This window comes from Saimiri boliviensis, chromosome 16 (assembly GCF_048565385.1).
Source record: "Saimiri boliviensis isolate mSaiBol1 chromosome 16, mSaiBol1.pri, whole genome shotgun sequence".
In the NCBI taxonomy this organism is placed as follows: domain Eukaryota; kingdom Metazoa; phylum Chordata; class Mammalia; order Primates; family Cebidae; genus Saimiri; species Saimiri boliviensis.
In genome coordinates, this window is record NC_133464.1 from 1251842 (window position 1) to 1273035 (window position 21194).

Genomic DNA, 21194 nt, shown 5'->3' on the forward strand with positions numbered 1-21194 from the left:
CAGGCTTCTGCGTCCGCTCTCCTCCTCACACACGGGCCCTTGGCAGCGTCACGGGTGGGCTTGGAGCGCGTGGGCCTTACCTGAGCTGCTCAGGCACTGGGCCGAGCCGGATTGGCCGAGGTGGACAGACAGGCTGCTGGCTGGCACCCAGCCTTCCTTGCCGGTGGTCGGGTCCCTGACATACCTGCAAGGGGTGTGGGTCAGCGGCGGCCACACGCAGGGCGGCCCGGGGGGCAGTGCGGCTCTTACCAAAGGCCCTCGTCGCCCTCCTGCACCAGGTCCACCACGTCCCCGCTCCTCACAACCAGCGCATCGGGGCCTCCCTTCTCGTGGTCTGCCACGACTGTGTATTTCCCCGGAACCTGGTGGGAGATGGGCGGGGGCACAGGCAGCGTCAGCACCTGCCCGACAGCTGCACCGTCTGCTGTACCCCCGGGGCGCCCCACCGGCACCGTCTGCTGTACACACAGAGCACCCTCTCCATAGCCAGGTGGAGTGCTGGGCTAGCACCCTGGCCCGGTGGGAGCTCCTGGCTGTGGTCATCTCAGGGAAGAGCTGCAGCCTTAGGAGGAGGCTACACCGCAGCTCATGACCATGTCAAAGGTGACAGAACACGTCTGCGACTCTGGCCTCGGGCCCAGCTGCCCCAGCCTGGCGCTGCTCTCCACACAGCCCTCGGCCCCGGGCCCTCTGCTCTGCATTCCCGCCCCGGGAGGAGGGGGCTTCCCTGCCTTTGGCTCTGGCTTCCCTGCCGCTGTGCTGAGGCCTTCCGTGGCGCTCCCCGCCGCGCCCTCCTCTGCCCTCCCTCTGCCCCGCAGCTGTCCTGCGCAGCGTCTCCAAGCCTCACTCCTCTCCACGCTGAGAGCGGAGGTTCCTGTCTGCGCTGGTCGGGCTGTCTCTAGAGCCTAGAACTGCCCCTGGCCCCCAGCGGATGCTGCACAGATGCTATGGAACACGTTCCTCAGGGGAATGGGAACCCGGGAAGTGGCAGCTGTTCCCACAGAGCGGGGAGATCCACAGCCTCCTGGTGCTGCGTGCCGAGCGCTGTGGAGGGCAGCTGCGGCTGCAGGCCCTGGCGCAGGACGGTGACCTGGCCGCATGGCCTGTACTGGCTCCTGCCCCTGTGGTCCCAGAGCAGACAGGACCACTCCCACAGCCCACAGAGAATGAGGTCCAAATCCCTCCCCAGGCCCCGGGCGCCCTGGTCCACCAGCCTGCTTCCCCTCCTGCCACGCGGCCTCTGCCTCTGTGTCCCCCACATCTGTTCTCACGCCCAGGCCTGCCTTCCTGCTGTCTCTTCCGGAGAGGCTGTTGGCCCCGAGGGCCCTCTCCGCCCTTCCACGCCTGGCTTCTCTGCCCTTGCAGAGCTTCTGGGACCTGTCCCCTTTGCTCCTGCAGCCTCGGTGCGTGGACTAGGCACAGCACAGAAGGGGCAGCAGGCGCTTCCTGGCGTGACCCTCGCTGGAATGATGTACATTCGGCAGCTTTTTCTTGCTCTGACATTAACAATGGATGCAGTTTCAAATGCAAATCCATGCTTAGGAGTTGCGCTTTGTTACAAAATGAGAGGCAGGTGTGGGTACAGTTAGGAAGGCTCAGTGACAGCATTCTATGACATAAGGGTAGTGGGGTGGGGCTGTCTCTTCTGAGGAAGGTGCACCCACGGGTGGCTCCACAGGAGTCTGAGTGGGCACCTGGAAATTAACGCAGCAAACACAAAGTACCGCTGAGACGGAAAAGTTAGGAGCTGGGGCTGCCCCTGAGACCCAGGACCGGGGACCTTCCAGGGTGAGGAGGAGCTGGGGCTGCCCCTGAGACCCAGGACTGGGGGACCTTCCAGAAGCACCCCTACTCCTGGAGGGCCGCCCCCACCCCGAGTGTCCGCAGGGAGGCTGTGGTTACCAGCTTCTTGGGGCCCACCCCGCTGTCCTCCTCCGTGTCGGATGAGTTAATCTGCTCCTCTGCACTTGACCAGCCCCCGTCGTCCTCAGGAGCCTCCAGGGAGTGGGATGTTTTGCTCCAGCCTAAGAGAGACACAGACACCCGTGAGACACCCCCCAGTGATGAGCCACTGTCTGTATCCGTCTGAGGTAGGGTCACCTAAGTCCCACAGACCCCCTGAAATGTGGGCCGTGGGCCCCCAAACAGAGCCTGTCGTCTCCCCAAGTTCACACAGAGCTCAGCGGGACCCCCGAAGACTTCCAAAATGCCCGGCACGGTTCAGGGTTTGAGAGCCTCTGCTTCCCCCTGCTGGGCCACCCTGTGGAGGCCGGAATCCCCAGGCTTCGGGGGGAGCCATGCCCTCGTCAGAGCACTGCCCCTGCAGCTGACACCCGCCCAGGGCAGGGGTGTGCAGTCAGGGCCACCGTCATGTTCATCACCTAGCAGACCCAGCTGGGAGGCAGTTTCTAAAAGGAATGACAGAGGCTCATGGAGAAGGCCCGACACCCTTACCTACGGAATACCGAGGGCTGCGGTCCCCATTGGCAAGAGAGTAGCCCCCAGCACAGCGGCGCCCAGACACCGAACCAGGAGGCCAAGGCCACGCAGGTGCCGCGGCGGAGATGGGCTCCCACCCACCATCAGCTTCGAGCGGGCGAGAGGAAGGAGCTTCTTTCGAACTTGGGACCCCGCATGTCCTCCTTCCCCACCCTCATCCTCCTGCCAGGTGCCCGGAGGGCAGCACTGCATTTCCCATTCAGGGGAGACGGGAGACGCCCTCGGGGCTGAACAAACACGGCAGCGGGCAGCTGCGGGCGGCAGGCAGACGCTGACGGGACTCCAGCTTGGGCACAGACTGGTTCCAGATCCTATTTGGTGCTGCTGGAAGCAAGTGTTTCCTTGCAATGGAGGGGGCAGGGCATGGGGAGGACAGCGGAGCTGTGGGTATGGGTGCCTGAGCGCCCTGTGCCCGCGAAGCCGCCACTGCAAGCTGTTCTGTGGGCCAGTTCCAATGGCCGACAGTGTCCGTGCCAGTGAGGAAAAACCCTGTGCTGAGCGGGCCTCTGCTATCTGTATAGAGCTGGGACCGGGCACCCCCGCCAGCCAGCAGAGCACGGGGCCGCTCCCTCCACCCCACTTGGGTGCTTTGCCGTCTAGGGGTGCAGCTGGAGGCAGCTGAGACAGGCCTGCTCTGCGTGAGAATTGAGGACTGTGACCTTCCAGCTGCAGACCTGTGGCCCGGCCTCCTGGGTGTCCCTGAAGCTGCCCCTTGCGAGGCAGGCTGAGGCACAGCACAGGCCGGGGGGCCCTGGCGCCTCCGCTACAGCAGCAGGGCCTGGCCTGTGGGCTTGGCTGCCAGCGTCCCCTCCCCGTCCAGGCCCCCAGTTACTCTGAGGCACCGGGCGTGGGGCCTCTGGACAGACAGAACCAACAGTCTGACTGAGGACAGTGGCAACAGAAAAGGACAGCTGTTGTGTGCAGAGGAGCCAGCGTGACCTGGGTAGGACCTCACACGACCCTCTCCACAGGGGCGCTGAGGCTGGCCTGCCCTGGGGGACCCCAAGCGGCTCTGTCCCCGGCACCACCGGAGACACAAAGGGCTTTGGGAGCCGCCGGGGCCTGGGGTGCGCAGCGCTCTCCGAGAGCGCCCGATTGGAACAGTGCCCGGGGGAGGCCAGCAGCGAAACGCTGAGGTCTGACCGTGACCGTGGGCAGCGTTGCTCTCCACAGGCCTGGCCGGCGCGGAGGCGGGGGAGTCTGCATGAAGGCAGGGGCCGGGCCACAGCCGTGTTTTCTGTAACAGCCATTGGCCTTTGCTCGACGACGGGTGGAGTCACCGCCTGCAGGGCTTGGGAGCGAGCTGGGCCGCGCCCCAGGCCACACAGGACCACCCGGCCCCACACTGGCTTCCTCGAGACCCTGCAAGGCTGCACCAGCTCCACTGACGGAGGAGGAGGCGGCAGCAGAGGCTGCGCTTGGCCAACGTGCGGCAGAAACAGCGTGTGGCCCTGCAGGGCCAGCCCGGCCCACATTCTCCACCAGGGACCGGCTCCGAGGCTCCAGGTCACACGGGGAGAAAGTCTGACAGACAAGAGTAGCCCCTCCTGGGAGACTGTCGCGGGGAAGTGCCTTTCTAAGCTCCTGGGGCCTCCTGGGGCCTCACAGCAGCAGGCCCGGTGCCCACCCCCTTGTAGGCTGTGGGACGGTCAAGAACGCCAGCCCAGCTCCCGGCCTCTGAACCCATGCCCAGGGTGGCGACAGCTTCCGCCTGGATCCTGGGGGCTCACAGTGTCATGGGAGGCGGCTCTGGAGGCGGCTGGGATGGGGAGGCTGGATCTGCTTACACCCCTGGGAACATTTGCAAATTTTTTGAAAACTCAGGAAGATTCTCAACGTGAGACCCCCGCTCCCTGCATTTGAGGTCCTCAGCAGGGCCAGGGGAGCCTTTGGGCTTCACAGGGCAGTTTCTACCCGCAGAACAGAAGGCAGGCAGGAAGCAAGAACACCCGCGTTCAACCGCGCGCTCGGCCTCGTCTGCCTGGGCAAGGGGGGTCTGGGTCGGCCCTGCCAGTGCTGCGCTCTGTGTCCCCAGCAGGACGCGTTGGGGCAAACTGTGGCGCAGGGCAGGGGCGGGGAATGCGGTGCCCTATAGCCGACAGCAGCCACTGGGCAGTGAGAACCCACCCAGCCCCGCCCAGCACAGCAGCGACGGCCAGCAGCCACCGCCGGGGTGGGCAGCTCCACGGACCTGCTGTGAGCACCGCCCTCCTCAGGGACCTGTCTAGAGCTCCGCGCGTCGAACACAGTGGCGCGTCTGCCTCTGGGGCACAAAGACCCACGCGGCTTCCCCCTCAGGTGGCCCTGACGGCCACCGACAGCCAGCCGGGCGGCGCCCCCCGCCAACGCAGAGCGGTGCCGTGCCCGAGGATGCCACTCTACCTCGCAGACCAAAAGGAGTCGGGTCGCTCTTTACTTCGTGCCGCTTGGCTTTTTTGTCAGGACTGGTAGGAGAAGCTGCAAGAGGAGGAGGAGCAGAAATACAAGCGGAGAGAGCGCGTGAGGGGCGGGGGCGGAGGTGAGGAAGCCACCCGCGCTCACGTCGGGAGGGGACACCCAGGCTGGCCCTTTCCGCGGATGAGAAGGAGCTTCTGCGAGCAAAATGCAGGGCCCGAGGGCTGCGCGGTGAGGGGGGCCGGGAGCGGCTGGGGGGGCTGCGGCACTCAGAGGCGTCCTTTCAGTGTCCTAGGGACGTTTTCTTAGTTCTGTGCTAGCGGTTTGTAGCACCAGAATCTGTTGTTTCAAGTTCGAGGCCAACTTCAAAACATTTGATCAACTGGAAAACACTCCTAGTTCTCTAGAAAGAGCCCCGTTCACCCTGGCCTCGAGGGCTTCCCGGAAGAGCCGCCTGCCCTCCAGGGCCGGCCACTTCCCTCCATCCATTTCCCAGCACGGAGCTCTCGCGGTGAGCAGGGCGTCCCCACCTCAACGGACCCGTCAGCCCTGCTCACCAGCGATGTCCACGGATGGACGGCTGGGCCGCCCCCGCCTCCCGGTGGGAGGTCAGCGCCCCGCAGGGAACTCACCTGACGGGGCGGGAGAAGGTGGGGGGCAGGGAGAGGAAGGAGGTGCTGGGAAGCCAGGACAGCACCCCTGTCTGAGGAGGCCTCCATTTAAAAACTCGCCTTTATTTTCCCAAAGCAAAGCCACCCCTAAAGGACAACTCTGGTGTCTGTATGCTAGAATGCCAGACACACAGTGTCAGCGCATATGGAACTGGGGGAAGGCAGCACCGCTATGTGGGTGCCCTTGCGGATGCCCCTAAAGGGCAACTCTGGTGTCTGTGTGCCAGACCGCGACACACAGCACCCGTGAGTATGTGACCTGGTTGAAAGAAACGCTTTTGCGTGGCCGCCCTTGTGATGAAGGAGGCACGAATGGTCACCACACGATGCGTGACAGACACCCCACGGTGAGCGCGGGCTCGGGTGGGTTCTGCTTTTACCTTTCTGACCTTTGAGGTTACCAAAGCCCTGCAGGGTAAAGCGCTTTCTGGAAAGCGCAGAGCTTTCTGAGGTAGAGCTAGTGACCGCGTCATCTATGAAGGAAGAGAAAGACACAATGCAGACGCATCACGACCCCACGAGCCGAGTCTGGCCGTCGAGGGGAGTCCGGAGCGCCCAGGGCGGCTCTGGGTCGCAGGCTGGGCCTCCGCCGGGGCTCTCTGGGGCTGGCTCTGCTGATGCAGGGGTGCAGGGCAACCAAGAGGGAGCTGCTCTTCTGTAAGGTCCTCAGCTCCGTTAAGCGGGGAGCAGGGGCCCTGAACGCCCGCTCTGCAAACCTTCACGCTGCAGGACGCACGCGAGTCTCAGACACGGGGAGCGCTCCGTGAGCCGCTCTGAGGTCCGGCCCCTGCACACACCCACCTTTGCCCTTTTCAGGGGGCTTTGACATCGGTGCTGAGCTGCCATATCCTTCCAGGCTCAGTGGGTCTGTTTTCCTTTCTTCCAGCTTTTTGATGTTCCTTGAGTTTCCTCTTGAGGGACTGATGATATCAGACAAATGAAAAAAGAAACAATATATTGCCTGGTTAGTTTTTCAGAACTCTGAGGGTCTGAGGTATTCAGACATCACGAGCTCCCGGCCCCAACTCCAAGCTGTGTCTCCTGCTGCTTCTGAGGGGCGCTCGTTTCTACGTTACACCCCGACTGGCTAGATGAGAACAGAAACCCCCCTGCTAGCTCTGAAGTAGGAGGTTTTTATTTTTTCTTTTCGTTGTGGTGGGGTGGCAGGGGAGTGTTTCTTTTTTAAAACTGCTGTTCTATGCATTATTTATTTAGGCCATATTCTGTTCCATGAATGATTAAAGGTGGCTTACATCAGAAACAGGATAAAGTGAAAAACATAAGTGAATGAATAAAATAAAGAAAAACAAGGGCAGAAAAGATATGATGAAGCCACAGCCAAGGGTGAAATGTGGCCACCTGTGTGCTGGGGCCATCAGCACCCAGAATCCCAGCTGTGGTACCGACTGTCTCTGCAATGCTCGGGTGTGGCTGTGACCTGGATGGGCTGTGAGTGCTGCCGTGACGTGAAATGGCCACACCGGGAATAGCCGGAGAGGGGCTGGGCACTGCCAGTGGCACATATCTGTGAAGGGGACCCTCTAGGACTGACCCGTCAGCACGCAACACATCAACACCGGGGGCCTCAAGGAAAAGCCCCATAACCACGGGGTCCCACTGACAGAGGCCGAGGACCCTGGTGCGCGAAACCCCTGCTTGGGAGTGCTCCCGAAATGCAGGCCCGCGGCGGTGGCCTCCGCGTCCTCACCTGGTGCTGGTCGGCGCCGGCAGGGGCAAGCTGTGTGACTGCTCCAGTGCCCGGTGCTGGCTGGCTTCTGCGAGGAGGGAGCACACAAACCACGTGAACGGGGGTCCCTGCTGCATTGCCAAGGCACCTCGCACAAGCAGGGACTGGGTGGCTGCTCTGAACGCAGGTAAAGAGGCACCTGGAGCGAAGCTACGGGAAAAGGGTCGCTGGGCAGCCTCACCCCGACAAGCCTGCAGCTGGCTGGTCAGCACTTTCCGAATTTCATTCACCCAGGCGGCTTTGATCTCCTGAGTTGGCGCCTGTTGCCCCAAAAGAAACGCCAGGAGGTGAGTACTCAGGTCCCCGAGGAAACACCCTCTGGTTTCACTCTCAGAACTTCCAAGGACAGTCTTAGAAGTCAAGGGTCAGATGGCCGCATGTGAGGGGGGAGGAGGGAAGCGCTGTGGACCGGCTCCCGGCTCCCCACGCACCAACGGGACTGACCAGAAGAGCTGTGCCTGATGCCCAGGGCACAGCACCCTCCCCACCATGAGAAAGGGCTCTGCCTGCGGCCGCAGGCTCACACTCTGCAGGAATGCACAAGGTCCCGTGGGGACGGTGACCTCCGTCCTCGCAGAGCCACTCCGATGTGTCCCTTCCCTACACTGTGTCTGGGTCCGGCTCAGGGTGGAGACAGCCAGGGCAGCACCCTCAGGGCACGGCAGCTGCTCCTGGCCTCGATGCGACTTTGGCAGATTCTAGCTCCGGTTCCCATGAGGAACCTCTCCCAGCGACGGGTAGGAGGCCGGGAGCCGGGTGGGCAGCCCACCTGGACGATGTAGACCTCCTCGCGCGCGTTGTACCAGATCTCGAACTTCTTAGCGTCCCCCTTCACGTTCTCCGTGATGCCGACGGCCGCCATCTGTGGGAAGAGAGCGAAGACGGGGTTCACGCGCGCCGCAGGCCTGCCGCCGTGTTTAAAAGGTGTCGGTGCAGAATGCCCCACCCCCACAGCTACGGGTGAGAGCTGAGTCTCCGTGCGGCCACCGCAGACCAAGGTTTGTGGCAACAGCGACCCGGCCAGAGGTCTCCCGCCCCCCTGGGGTGCGCGGGCGGGCCTCACTTACATTTAGGGACTGCTTGTAGCTGTAGGAGGGGGCTTTCTCATACCCCTCCCCGTTCTCCTCCCGCTTCTTGCAGAAGAGCACGGCCTTCTCGTGCAGGAACAGGTGCCGCTGCATGGGCTTGAACCTGGCCAGCTCCTTCACCTTGGTGTGGCCCCTCTTGTGGTCGGTCCAGACGCTGAAGGAGCCCTGCATCAGCAGCTTGCCCAGGTCGCCAAGATTCCCCTAAACGAGGGACCGCAGGGTGTATTCAAAACGGGGTAGGCGTGGGGCTGAGGGAGCACGTCGTTGAGCCAAAGCAGCCGCTCCGCAAAGCCCACCCACGGTGCGGTTCCAGCTGCAGGAGTCCTGGGAGAGGCGAGCCCCCGGAGGCCATGACTGGGGCTGGGGGAGGGCGGGACGGACCTGGGGGCATAAGCTCCGTGTGATGCTGTCGTGGTGGGTGCAGGATGTTACACGCCTGTCCAAACCGCAGACCGTGCGGCACCCACAGTGAGCTCCGAGGGGAGCAGCCCTGTCACTGATCAGCACCAGGTTCTGCACGTGTGGCATGTTGGACGTCAGCACTAGCAGAAGCCTCGGGGACTCAGACTGACCCTCAGTTATCTCACAAACCAAAAACTGCTGCAATAAGTCAAATCTACTAGTTTAAAAAACCTTGAGAATGAGTGCTGCATGGACATGGAGAAGGGCAAAAACGGAGTAAGCCGACTGACACGGAGCTCTAAGGGGAAAGTGGACACCTGGCTTCTGCGGCCACGTGCTCTGAGTCACCAGCCCAGGAAACAGACATCTGCTCCAAGCCATGCCTCCTCCCCAGGAGAAGACAAGGAGTTGAGGAGGTCTGAGCTGCATCCTGCGGGAGATGCGTGCCCTCCACGTGGGGGACGCTTCCTGACTTTCTCCATGTCCCAGAGAGCCCAGCGGGGTCTGGACCTGGCTGTGGGGCCTGGGAGAGGGCTCCTCTGGGACCACCCAGACCTCCTGCTCAGAACCTGCACATTCGCATCAAAGCTAGGGGGCGTGCCGGGGAACTGCTGAACTGCAGGTCTGGTGTGGTCCACGGAGGCATGCGGTGGGCGGGGCTGGGCGTCTGGGCGCCTTACGTCATAGCCGGTGATGGCGATCAGGTGCATGGAGTCGTTCACGGCCTTCAGGATGCCCAGGATGGAGCTCAGGGCCTCCTGCAGATCCTCAGCCCCCTCGCAGTTCTTGCTGTATTTCAGCATTTCCTGAGGGGCGCAGGGTGGGGCAACCGTCAGGACACGCAGAGCTCTGGCACCCCCAGAACAGACCCCTTGGGAGCTTGGCGTGAGGTAGGGATGCTGCCCACCCTCCCCTAGTCTGTGGGGAGTTGCCCTGCCCAACCTCCTGGTGCTGGGACGGACTGAGCTGTGCTGCAGATGGGGTGGCACCCCTGCCATGTGCAGACCTTTGGCACCTGCTCCCTGGGGAGCTCCTTCCTGCCACCCTGATGCCCAGGTGCAGACCTCTGGAACCTGCTCCCTGGGGAGCTTCCTGCTGCCACCCTGATGCCCAGGTGCAGACTCCTCACACCCACTTCCCAGGGAGCTTCCTCTTGCCACCCTGACCCTGGCCAAAGGTATGGAGCTGCAGTTTCCTGCCTGAAGGTTAGAGGGGCCCACATGGCAAACTCATAGCTGGAATCCTCCATCTACGCCTCCCACATCCCTGCTGTGTACCAGATAATCTGGGCATGGTTCTCCCGTGGAGGGACAGGTCAGCACATCACACAGAATCCCATGTGGGCTGGGCTGTGCAGAAACCCGTGGGGACAGGGACTTGTTTGCTCACCTCCGTCCCCAGCACCCCTGACAGTGCCACACAGTAGGACCTCAAAAGCTGTCCAAATGAGCCAGGCCACGGCACAGGCTCGGAGGAGGCACCCTGGGCATGGGAGGGGCAGGGCACAATGGGGACGGGGCCCCAGGGTGGCACAGGCACTTGGCCAGCAGGTGCCTCGGGAGGCTGGGCCACAGTCACCGCAGAGCCCACCTTGAGCAGCAGCTGGTACTTGGTGATCCTCTGCACTGGCTTCAGCAGGTAGGAGTCCAGGCTCAGCTTGTGGTCCAGCTTCCTCTGGCATTCCTGGAACCAACCCAGAGCTTTGGTTTGCCCAATTTTCATCATTCCTCGGGAGTCGGCTGGGAAAGGGAGCTACGCTCTGCGGGAAGGTCCGGGACACACCTGGAAGAACGCGCAGTCCGAGCACTGCCTCCACAGGCTCTCGGAGCGGGGCTTGTTCTGACAGTACTTCTCGTAGATCTGGAAGTCCTCCATCTGCACCGAGGGACAGGCACCACGTCACGGAGCGTCTCCCCGGCCCAGCGAGGCACTGCTGCCTGCCCCGCAGCTTCCGAGGCCGGCACTGGCTCCCAGGCTCCGCTGGGGGGCCTGCCTCCATGAGTGGGGCTGCCTGTCCCCCACTGACTTCCCAGAGCACAGGCGTGGAGTGGAGTGGAGACGGGGTTCTGCCCCGTCGTTCTTTTTTTTCTTTTTTTTGAGTCTCGCTCTGTCACCCAGGCTGGAGTGCAGTGGAGCAATCTCTGCTCATACAACCTCTGTCTTCCGGGTTCACGCGATTCTCCTGCCCCAGTCTCTCGAGTAACTGGGACTACAGGCGCGCACCACCATGCCTGCCTAATTTTTTGTATTTTTAGTAGAGATGGGGTTCACTGTTAGCCAGGATGGTCTTGATCTCCTGACCTCATGATCTGCCCACATTGGCCTCCCCAGGTGCTGGGATTACAGGTGTGAGCCAACATGCCCAGCCCCAGTCATTCTTAAAAGGCCATTTACGGTGTCATTTGTTGATTTGCTTATAAGAGAACTTCTAGCATTTTCTCTGGCAGTTTTACAAACTACCTAAGTTATTTAGTGAAAAATAGACTCTAACCCTATTGTGAGGTGCAACTGCCCTGGGTGCCTCTAGGGGCACAGAAGGTTCTAGGGGCATAGAAGGTTTTAGTGCACAGGGCATAGAAGTTTCTAAAGACAGGAGGTTCTGGGACACAGGAGGTTTTGGGGTACAGGAGGATCTGATGGTACAGGAGTTTCTGGGGTACAGGAGGTTCTGGGGCACAGGAGGTTCTGGGGATATAGGAGGTTCTGGGGACATAGGAGGTTCTGAGGTACAGGAGTTTCTGGGGTACAGGAGGTTCTGGGGATACAGGAGGTTCTCGGGGTACAGGAGGTTCTGGTGGTACAGGAGTTTCTGGGGTACAGGAGGTTCTGGGGCACAGGAGGTTCTGGGGCACAGGAGGTTCTGGGGATACAGGAGGTTCTCGGGGTACAGGAGGTTCTGGGGTACAGGAGGTTCTGGGGTACAGGAGGTTCTCGGGGTACAGGAGGTTCTGGGGCACAGGAGGTTCTGGGGTACAGGAGGTTCTGGGGCACAGGAGGTTCTGGGGTACAGGAGGTTCTGGGGATACAGGAGGTTCTCGGGGTACAGGAGGTTCTCGGGGTACAGGAGGTTCTGGGGTACAGGAGGTTCTCGGGGTACAGGAGGTTCTGGGGCACAGGAGGTTCTGGGGCACAGGAGGTTCTGGGGCACAGGAGGTTCTGGGGTACAGGAGGTTCTGGGGCACAGGAGGTTCTGGGGCACAGGAGGTTCTGGAGGCACAGGAAGTTCCAGGGATACAGGAGGATCTAAGGCACGGAAGGTTCTGGGGGCACAGGAGGTTCAGGGGTACAGGAGATTCTGGGGTATAGGAGTCCCTGGAGGCACAGGAGATTCTGGGGGCACCGGAGATTCTGGGGTATAGGAGGTTCTGGGGATACAGGAGTGTCAAGTTATTTCAGCCAAATTGAAAACATTTGTATTTGTGATTTCAGTTGGTTAGAATAGGAACTTGCAGTAGATTTTGAAGTCATTATTCAGTAATTTTAAGAAGTTGTGACAAAACATACATAAAAAACCACATACCCTCTCCAGAAAGCATCTTCCAACCAGCTCTGGGCAGTCGGTGTAGTTTTCCAGCTCCCTCAGGAATATCCTAGACAACAGTATGAAGGACAGCCCCGTCACACAGCATCGGTGATAAACTGATAGGATTTTTCAGAAGTCTTTTCTGCCTTGCTCTGGACAACGTAAGCCACTACGTGGCAACAGTGCCCCGCCCGACCTGGGGATGCTGCAGCCCATGCCTGTCCTGAGTGCCAAGCTCCCAGGCACCGGCAGGTGCGGCCCGGGGCTGTGTTCCTTCATGTTTCTGGCCTTGGCTGCACTCAGAAGCTGGAGAGAGCTGCTTTTCCCTCAGCACGAATGGGCTCGAAGGGCCACAGGCAAAGACAGAGATGGGACCTTTCAGGGCCCTGGAGGCGCTGCCCCCGTAAATGGCCATCGGTCTGTGGGTTCTCTGCAGACACCCCTGAGCCCTGGCCCTAGGCAGTGCCAAACCCAGGCTCCTGGGCTGTTTGCCCTTGAGTGTCTGACTTGCGTCTGTCTGCTGGAGGAAGTCTGGCTGGGGTACGGAGACCCACCTGGGGGTGGATTCGGGGCGTGAACACTACAGCTTAAAGCTGTGGGGACCCTGGCATGCAGGACTGGCCGAGAGCCTGGGGCGGTTCGGACAGATGCCCAGGGACGATAAGGGACATGAAGGTTCTGCCCAAGCTCTGTGGACGTGGAAGTCTCCTGGGTGGTTAACTGCAGATGTGCTGCCTCCCTGTAAGTAGCAGGCGAGGCGATGATCACGGCAGGGGGCGAGAAGCAGGTGTCAGAATGATATCCCAAGCACTGTGATGTCCACGGCTGGTGGGGCACGCTGGTCCCCAAGCGCATGACCTTGGGAGCCACTCACCCGGGCTCCTTCCAGGACACGCGGCAGGGGCCATCCACTGCCGGCCTCCGCAGCATCCTGCACCTCACGCCCACCCTGCACTTCCCGTGAGCTCCCCCAAACTGCATTAAAGTAGCCAAACAGCTCAGAGGAGCAGAGGACAGGCAGTCAGACAGAGCACCCGCACTGGAGAGCCCACGGGTCGCTCAGACAGGCAACCCCACGACAATTGTGGAACGCCTGGTTTGCCATCCTTTTCAAGAGTTTGGGAACAAAACAGGCCTTGCTATGTGGTGTGGCCGTCGGTGACCCCCAAAGGGCCGAATGTACACCCGGGAGGGGGTTTCGGCTTCCACCTGCGCAGCAGGACGAGGAAGGGGTGAGGGACAGGCGGGCCCCATCTCCCGCACCACGATCAGAGCCCTCTCCTCAGGGCTGGTGGCTCACTTGCAACTCGGCTGCCTGGGCACCAGCCACCAGGCGCGGTGCCACGCGAGCACTCAGAGACGGCCCCACGTACCCACACTCATGCCTGAGCCTCCGTGAGCCCACTCCTTGGGCGCTCCCCCCCAGCCAGGCGCGGCCAGATCCCTCCTGTTGCAGCCCCGCAAGCCCGTGTCATTAGCCGCGGGAGATCCCAGGTGCACGCCCGAGTCTGAGTCAGGGAGGACCCACCTGTTGTGGAAGTGGTAGATTTCCTCCATGTTCCCAAACAGAACGTCCTTCTTGTTGTGCAGGCCTGTTGAAAGGAGATGAGCCATCAGCGGGTTGTCCATCTCAGCGGCGTAGCCCTGCGGGGAGAGCGCGGAGGTCGGCGGGGGTCCTGGCTGCAGCCCACCCACGGCAGTGGGCCGCGGTGGGGCAGATGGGCCAGGGATGCCGCTCTTCTGTGGGCGGGCAGTCCCTTCGTCTTTATTCTCGGTGATTTCTAGAGAGTCATCTGGACAGGCACCCGCCAAAGCAAAAGTATTGTGAACAGCACCGACCTGGGGGTGGTGTGGACGTTCTACCCTTCAAACTTTTAACCTGTATTATTCAGGTGTAACTGAAACAGAGGCACAAGTCTTATGTCTATACTCGGGTGACCACCACCTGCTCACACTCAGTAAATCAGACCGCCGACTACACTCAGGTGACCACCACCTGTGCACACCTGGTAGATCAGACACCTGTCTACACTCAGCTGAGCACAACTTGTGCATGCCTGGTAAATCAGATACCGTCTACACTCAGGTGACCACTACCTGTGCACGCTCAGTGAATAAGATACCTGTCTACACCAGGGTGACCACTACCTGCGCACTTGGTAACTCAGACACCTGTCTACACTTGGGTGACTACCACCTGTGCACACTCGGTGAATTAGACACCCATCTATACTCAGGTGGTCACCACCTGTGCACACCCATCTACACTTGGGTGACTACCACCTGCACACACTCAGTGAATCAGACCCCCGTCTACACTCAGGTAACCGCCACCTGTGCATGCTCTGTAACTCAGACACCCGTCTACACTCGGACCACCACCTGTGTATGCTTGGCAACTCAGACACCTGTCTATATTCAGCTGAGCACTACTTGTGCACGCCTGGTAAATCAGATACTGTCTACACTCGGGTGACTACCACCTCTGCACACCTGGTAAATTAGACACCTGTCTACAGTCAAGTGACCACCACCTGTGCATGCTCAGTGAATAAGATACCTGTCTACACCTGGGTGACCACTACCTGCACACTTGGTAACTCAGACACCTGTCTACACTCGGGTGACCACCACCTGTGCACACTCAGTGAATCAGACCCCCGACTACACTCAGGTGACCACCACCTGTGCACACCTGGTAAATCAGACACCCGTCTACACTTGGGTGACTACCACTTGCACACACTCAGTGAATCAGACCCCCGTTTACACTCAGGTAACCACCACGTGTGCATGCTCTGTAACTCAGACACCCGTCTACACTTGGGACCACCACCTGTGCACGCTTGGCAACTCGGACACCCGTCTACACGTGGGTGACCACCACCTGTGCACACCTGGTGAATGAGACACCCGTCTATACTCAGGTGATCACTACCTCTGCACACCCATCTACACTTGGGTGACCACTTGTACACACCCGGTGAATCAGACATCTGTCTACACTTGGGTGACCACCACCTGCACATTCAATGACTCAGACACCCATCTACACGCAGGCGACTACCATCTGTGCACACTCACTGTCTACACTCTGGCGATGACCGCCTATGCACCCTTGGCGAATGAGACACCTGTCTACACTCAGGTGACCACCACTCACATCAAGCTCAGCCAGGCAACAGCCCACAGGCAAGGTCACCCCATCCTGCCTCCCAGCCCAGACCACTTTTGCCTGCCCTGGAGTGCTGTGTGCCAGGAACTGCATGCACTCTGTGGCCTGTGCTCATGAGGATGGGTGTGCGTTTCCTGCGTCTGTTGTGTCAGCTCCTCTTTCTTGTTACTACATGGGTCCCCTGGTGGCCCCCTCTGAGCTGCCTGGTCCCTGTCCTGCTAATAGGCCCTGAGGGGCTCCCTGTCTTGGGCTGCTCTGGGCCCCCAGGGGGTCCCTGTCCTGGGGCAGCCGTGACCAGGCTGCGGAGGGCCCCAGAGGGGGTCCCTGTTTGGGGCAGCCGTGACCAGGCTGTGGTGGGTGCTCTTTCACATGCATTTGGTGGACAGCAGCGTGCTCCGAGCAGCAGTTGTCAGAGGAAGCCCCAGCAGCCGGTGCAGGTGAGTCCGAACGGCGGTCGGCCCTTCCCACGTCCAGCCTCACCTCCAGGACGCACAGCAGCTCCTCCACGTAGGCCCGTTCTGTGTCCAGAAGCTCACTCATCACGTGCCTGGTCATGGGTCATGTGGAAAGAAAGAAAGGTTACACTGGGAGGGCAGGAAGGGCCCCGCCACAGTCTCCCGTGCACACCTAGAGTGGCGGCCTGCCCCACGAGAGGGCACTGGTGGCGACACTAAGCCCACAGGCTGGACGCTCCTGGGGACTCCCCTCCTAGCTCGTGGCCTCAGATCCCACAGATGGCGGCTGGACCCCTCCTCGGTTCCCAGACCGGCCAGCACTGTCCTGCCCCTGGCCTGGCACACACCACCTGAGAGGAGGGATTCCCCGACCTGCCTCCTGGGCTTTAGGGTCCCACCTGTGCACAATGGGCTCAGTTCCCCATGCTCACGGGCAAGTCATCCTTCTCAGATCCACCCGAGTCTCCTCTGCCAAGAAGACCGCGCCCCTGCCCGGCCTCCCTGAGCCTTCCTTGTGGTTTGTATCTGTGTGGGCACTTGTGGCCAGGGCGGAGCTCTGGCATTGAGGGAACCACCCCTGCCCACGCCCTCTGACACACAGCAGGTGGGCAGGGGTGGTCTGTGGTGTCCCTGCACTTGGCACATGGGATCTGGAAGGGGAGGGTGCCCAGGCTGTGCCGGTTTGTTACGGCGTGAGCACCTTTCAGCAGCCAGGGCCCCATCTGCTTATGTGATGCACAGAAACGAGCCGATGGGCTGGTCCTGGGTCCAGGCTATTCAGCAAGGTTCATTCTAAAACAGCTGTCAGCACCCAGAGGCCCCTGCCTCGGCACAGGGTGGGGAGGGAGGGGGCCTGGGAGTCCCTCTCACAACCCTGGAACTGCCGGCTGAGAGCCACTCCCGTATTTCAGGGCCAAGCACTTTCTGCCTCTCCCTGTGTACGCACCCCTGCCCGGACCCTCCTCCCCGTGGACGCACCCCTGCCCGGGCCCTCCTCCCCATGGACGCACCCCTGCCCGGACCCTCCTCCCCATGGACGCACCCCTGCCCGGACCCTCCTCCCCATGGACGCACCCCTGCCCGGACCCTCCTCCCCGTGGACGCTCCCCTGCCCGGACCCTCCTCCCTGTGGGCGCTCCCCTGCCCAGGCCCTTCTCCCCGTGGACACTCCCCTGCCCGGGCCCTTCTCCCCGTGGACGCTCCCCTGCCCGGGCCCTTCTCCCCGTGGACACTCCCCTGCCCGGGCCCTCCTCCCCGTGGACACTCCCCTGCCCGGACCCTCCTCCCCGTGGATGCTCCCCTGCCCGGGCCCTTCTCCCCGTGGACACTCCCCTGCCCGGACCCTCCTCCCCGTGGACGCTCCCCTGCCCGGACCCTCCTCCCCGTGGGCGCACCCCTGCCCGGGCCCTTCTCCCCGTGGACGCTCCCCTGCCTGGATGCTTCTTGGCAACCCCCTCTTCCTCCTCATCCTGTCCCACCAGCTTCAATCAGAAGCCAGAAGTTACAGACTCAGCTTTCACACCAAGCTCAGTTTACTCTAATTCCCGATTTTGCTCCATCTCCCAACCCTGCAGAGAGACGCCGTCACCCTGGCACTGCCTGCAGACACCTGCTTGTCAACGCGTCAGGAAGAGCCTTTTCCCCTTTCCTAATTTGGGAGTGTTGTTGATCGAAGGAGGGGACTTGGTTTCAAGCATCTCTTGCAAACGTTTTCAGTGCAAATATTAAAAAGGGAGACAGCGTAAAGCATGAGGAGGGCCCGTGGCGGGCACCTGGTGGGTGTGTGGCCTCCTCCTGCTCCTCCAGGGCCGCTGGGAGGGAGCCCCGTGTACCCCCGGGCTTGGGCTCCTTCTGTTTTGCCCTGGGCCTGCGTTCCCTGGAACTGCACTAGTGAGGTCTTTCTTAAAGGCGAAGGAGGCCAAGATAGGGAACTGCTTTTGTTCACACAATGCTCCCTGAATTTGAGGACCGGGAATCCCAGGGGAGAAGGCGGGATGGAGATGGTGCCGCCCCCACACCAGCGCCTGGCACCACCACCTCCCGCATGCAGCCGTGAGCAGCCGGTGGCTGGCGCTGGCTAGGGGCTTTGAGCGGTGCCTCCTGTGAATGGCAGTGGTGGTGGAGACGCCCCGTCACTGCTGCGTTCAACCATCGCCCTTTCTTCCCTCCCGAACGCCCCCAGTGGCGTGTGTGTGGCATATGTATGCTTCATGTGGTGGGGACCAGACACATGCCCGAGCCACAGCAGGGCCTCAAAAGTAAAAACCACAGTGACTTTTGCTCCAGCCTTCTCTCCGTGAGGCGTCCACTCGAGTGCCCAGTGGCACCTGCTGGTTTGGACTGTGGTCGGAGGTCCCTGGGAGGCCAGAAGGGCAGCACACCCACCTGCGCAGGACGGCCAGGCTCTCCTCCTCCTCCCCCGCCGAGCTGCGGCTCTGCCGGCTGTCACTCATCTCACTCTGGGGAGAGGAACGGCATCAGGTCTGAAGGGTGGGACGGAGCCTCAAGGGCTGACTCGAGGCTGGAGCCCACCCGGTTCCCATCTGGGGACAGGGCTGTTTCCAGGACAGGAGGCAGCAGGGCAGCTGGGCAGCGCCTGGAGGGCGGGCCACTCGGAGAACCAGGCCCGGGGTGAACCGGGGAGAAGGAGGGCGAGGGTGGCGGGGTGTGGCGGCCCAGCCTCACCTTGGCCCTCCGGTAGGGCCCCCGCCGGAGCGCGCCCTCGGAGCTGGAGTTCTCGGAGCCTCGCCGGACGCCTGCAGGGGAGAAGGGGGGCGGGGCATGAAGGCCCCTCCGACCCCCTGGAGAGGGACGTGCGCCCGGTGGGCAAAGGCCCTGAGAGGAGGGCAGGACTCGGCCTCTGAGGCCCCGGGTGGTGGCTCGGGAACGGGGGGAACGGGGCTCTCACTGCTCCTCAAGTCATCCCACGTCCCCACAGCCCACAGGGACAGGAGCCTGGGAGAGCCCCCAGCAGGCAGAGAAAAGGAGGTTTCCTGGGACCCCACTCGGGAAGGCAGGAGCCGGCCTGGGCTCCTGGGATCCACAGCTGACTCTCCCACAGCTGGGGCGGCGGCCGTGCCCAGCCGCGCGCCTCGTGGGTTCTCGTGGGAGAAACCAGCAAGGACGGGAAGAGGGTCCGTTCTCAGACACGGAGGTGACAGGAAAGTGTCTGGCAATGGTGCAGTGCCCAGCTTGCTGTAGAGGGCGGGGTCGGGACCAGGCACTCCAGGCGGCCCGAGGCACGTGGACGTGGCTCTTCAGGGCCCTGGGAGCCCAGGGTCTGGGCCGTGTGTGAGGAGGGTCGTTGGCAACGGCCCTGGGAAAGGACCGACCACCGGGAGGCTGGAGTGGGAGAGTCAGAGGTGGATCCTCCGCGGGAGCTCCGCGTTTCCAGTTTTGGGCCAGTCGGGCTGCACGGAGACCAGCAAACCCTGCCAGCCTCAGCGACGAACAGCCACCACCAATGCCTACAGGAGGCACGTGGCCAGGTCCTGACAAACTATATTGACAAACGTGGGCGAGGGGCAGCTGGAACCGGCCTCAGGCCCCGAACCTGGCCGGAGGTGGGAGGGGAGGACGTGTGGAGAGACCGTTTTCGTAAGGGACTGCCTCAGGAGTGCCAAGCCCCAGGCACTGACCCCCCGAGGGTCCCACGGCACTCAGGGCAGGGGGTGGCCGCACAGACCTGGGGAGGGGCAGGGCGACTTTGCCAGCGCCTCGGGCCTTGGGGCCACCGGCTGCACGGGCCGCGTCTGCCTGGCCGCCAGCTTCTTCAGGCTGGCCTGCCTGCGGTGGAACACCTCCTCCATGCTCGCCTGCTTCTGGAAGACCTTCCGCACGTGCTCCTGAAACCACACGCGCAGTGAGGCGCCTCGCACACGCTGGCGTCATCATTGAAAACATATGGTCACGCGCAGAATGTGCTGGGGCACGCCCGACCCCGCTTGAATGTCTGCCAGGCGGGGTCTGTCAGTGCTGCGTGGCTGCGTCAAGTCCTGGCTGCTACGGACGGTGACGGGGAGGCGGCCTACCCACAGGATGGGGCCCCAGCCTTGGAAAGGGCAGCCCCATGCCAGGGAGGGAGCCAGGCCTTCCCCAGGCATGCGGAAGGGTCAGGAGGAGCCTGGTCTCAAGGGCATCCCCAGGTCCCAGGGCCAGGCCCTTCCTAAAGACACGCCCACACCGTAAAGTCCTCTGGGGGAGGCGGATGGCCACCTCGCACGGTTGGCGTGGTAATAATTTCTGTGTTGAAAAATTCAGTCCAACCTCCCGAATGTATGTTTCTCTCAAATGCCCGTTACCTTCGAGCAATTCATTAAATGGTCTGGGTGTTATGGCCCATGCCTGTAATCCCAGCACTTTGGGAGGCCAAGGTGGACGGATCACCGGAGGTCAGGAGTTCGAGAACAGCCTGGCCAATGTGGTGAAACCACATCTCTGCTAAGGTACAAAAATTAGCCGGGCTTGGTGGTGGGCACTTGTAATTCCAGCTACTTGGCGGGGGCTGAGGCAGGAGAGTCGCTTGAACCCGGGAGGCGGAGATTGCAGTGAGCTGAGATCACGCCACTGCACTCCAGCCTGGGCAACAAAGTGAGACTCCATCTCAAAAATAAATAAATAAATAAAAGTAGTTCATTAAATAATTATTTAAAACTTCCCACGGAGGCATGCCCCACTGCTTAGCACAGCCGAGCTGCGGTGAAAAGCCTGCGTCAGCGTTACCATGAGGTCTTGGTTGAGGATGGAGTCGTATTCCTTGTAAATCGCGCTGAGCTCCTGGATCTTATTTTCAGCACCGGTCTCCAAAAACTTCTCAATTTCTTGGAGGGCGGCCTCTGCGCCATCCTGGGACTGGCACTTGTCCACAGGTTGTGAGGCCAGCAGGTAAATCCCTTCATCACACCACTTCATGGACTGGAAACAGAGCATTGCCGAGGGCAGGACGCCATGAGAGGGTGGGCGCGGCGCCCTGTCCAGGCCTACGCTGCCGGGGCACCCTCCTGACGGGCCCTGGACCACCAAGTCCTCATGCTCCTGCCGCCTGTCTAAGGAACTCCAAGGGGACACAGCGCTGGACAAGGCCGAGTGAATTACCCAGGACGGGGCTCAGAGACACAGGGAACGCACAGCAGAATCAACCAGGCCATAAGCTTCTGGTCCTTTTAAATACATCATTTTTGGCCAGGAAGGGTGGCTCACGCCTGTAATCCCAGCACTTTGAGAGGCGAAGGCGGGAGGAT

General features: G+C 61.6%; 1 protein-coding gene across 21 annotated transcripts in view; it reads right to left on the reverse strand.

Annotated features, from left to right (window-relative positions):
* The window catches only part of MCF2L (MCF.2 cell line derived transforming sequence like), a 208262-nt gene that overhangs the window by 1790 nt on the left and 185278 nt on the right, over positions 1–21194 (reverse strand). For 9 of the 21 annotated variants that reach the window (XM_039473179.2, XM_039473183.2, XM_074387425.1 and 6 more), the window contains 20 exons: positions 20677–20868; positions 19640–19799; positions 18640–18710; positions 18340–18413; positions 15980–16046; positions 13853–13968; positions 12322–12391; positions 10584–10676; positions 10392–10484; positions 9482–9607; positions 8379–8600; positions 8081–8173; positions 7493–7571; positions 7273–7339; positions 6366–6484; positions 5945–6037; positions 4882–4956; positions 1903–2024; positions 250–362; positions 81–184 (listed from right to left, as the gene is read on the reverse strand). In XM_039473179.2, coding sequence (XP_039329113.2) covers positions 81–184; positions 250–362; positions 1903–2024; positions 4882–4956; positions 5945–6037; positions 6366–6484; positions 7273–7339; positions 7493–7571; positions 8081–8173; positions 8379–8600; positions 9482–9607; positions 10392–10484; positions 10584–10676; positions 12322–12391; positions 13853–13968; positions 15980–16046; positions 18340–18413; positions 18640–18710; positions 19640–19799; positions 20677–20868 — 2149 coding nt within the window. Of the gene's footprint in view, positions 1–80; positions 185–245; positions 363–1902; positions 2025–4881; positions 4957–5944; positions 6038–6365; positions 6485–7272; positions 7340–7492; positions 7572–8080; positions 8174–8378; positions 8601–9481; positions 9608–10391; positions 10485–10583; positions 10677–12321; positions 12392–13852; positions 13969–15979; positions 16047–18339; positions 18414–18639; positions 18711–19639; positions 19800–20676; positions 20869–21194 lie in introns of those variants that run through there. The other 12 variants (XM_039473182.2, XM_039473186.2, XM_074387429.1 and 9 more) reach the window with 3 other exon arrangements.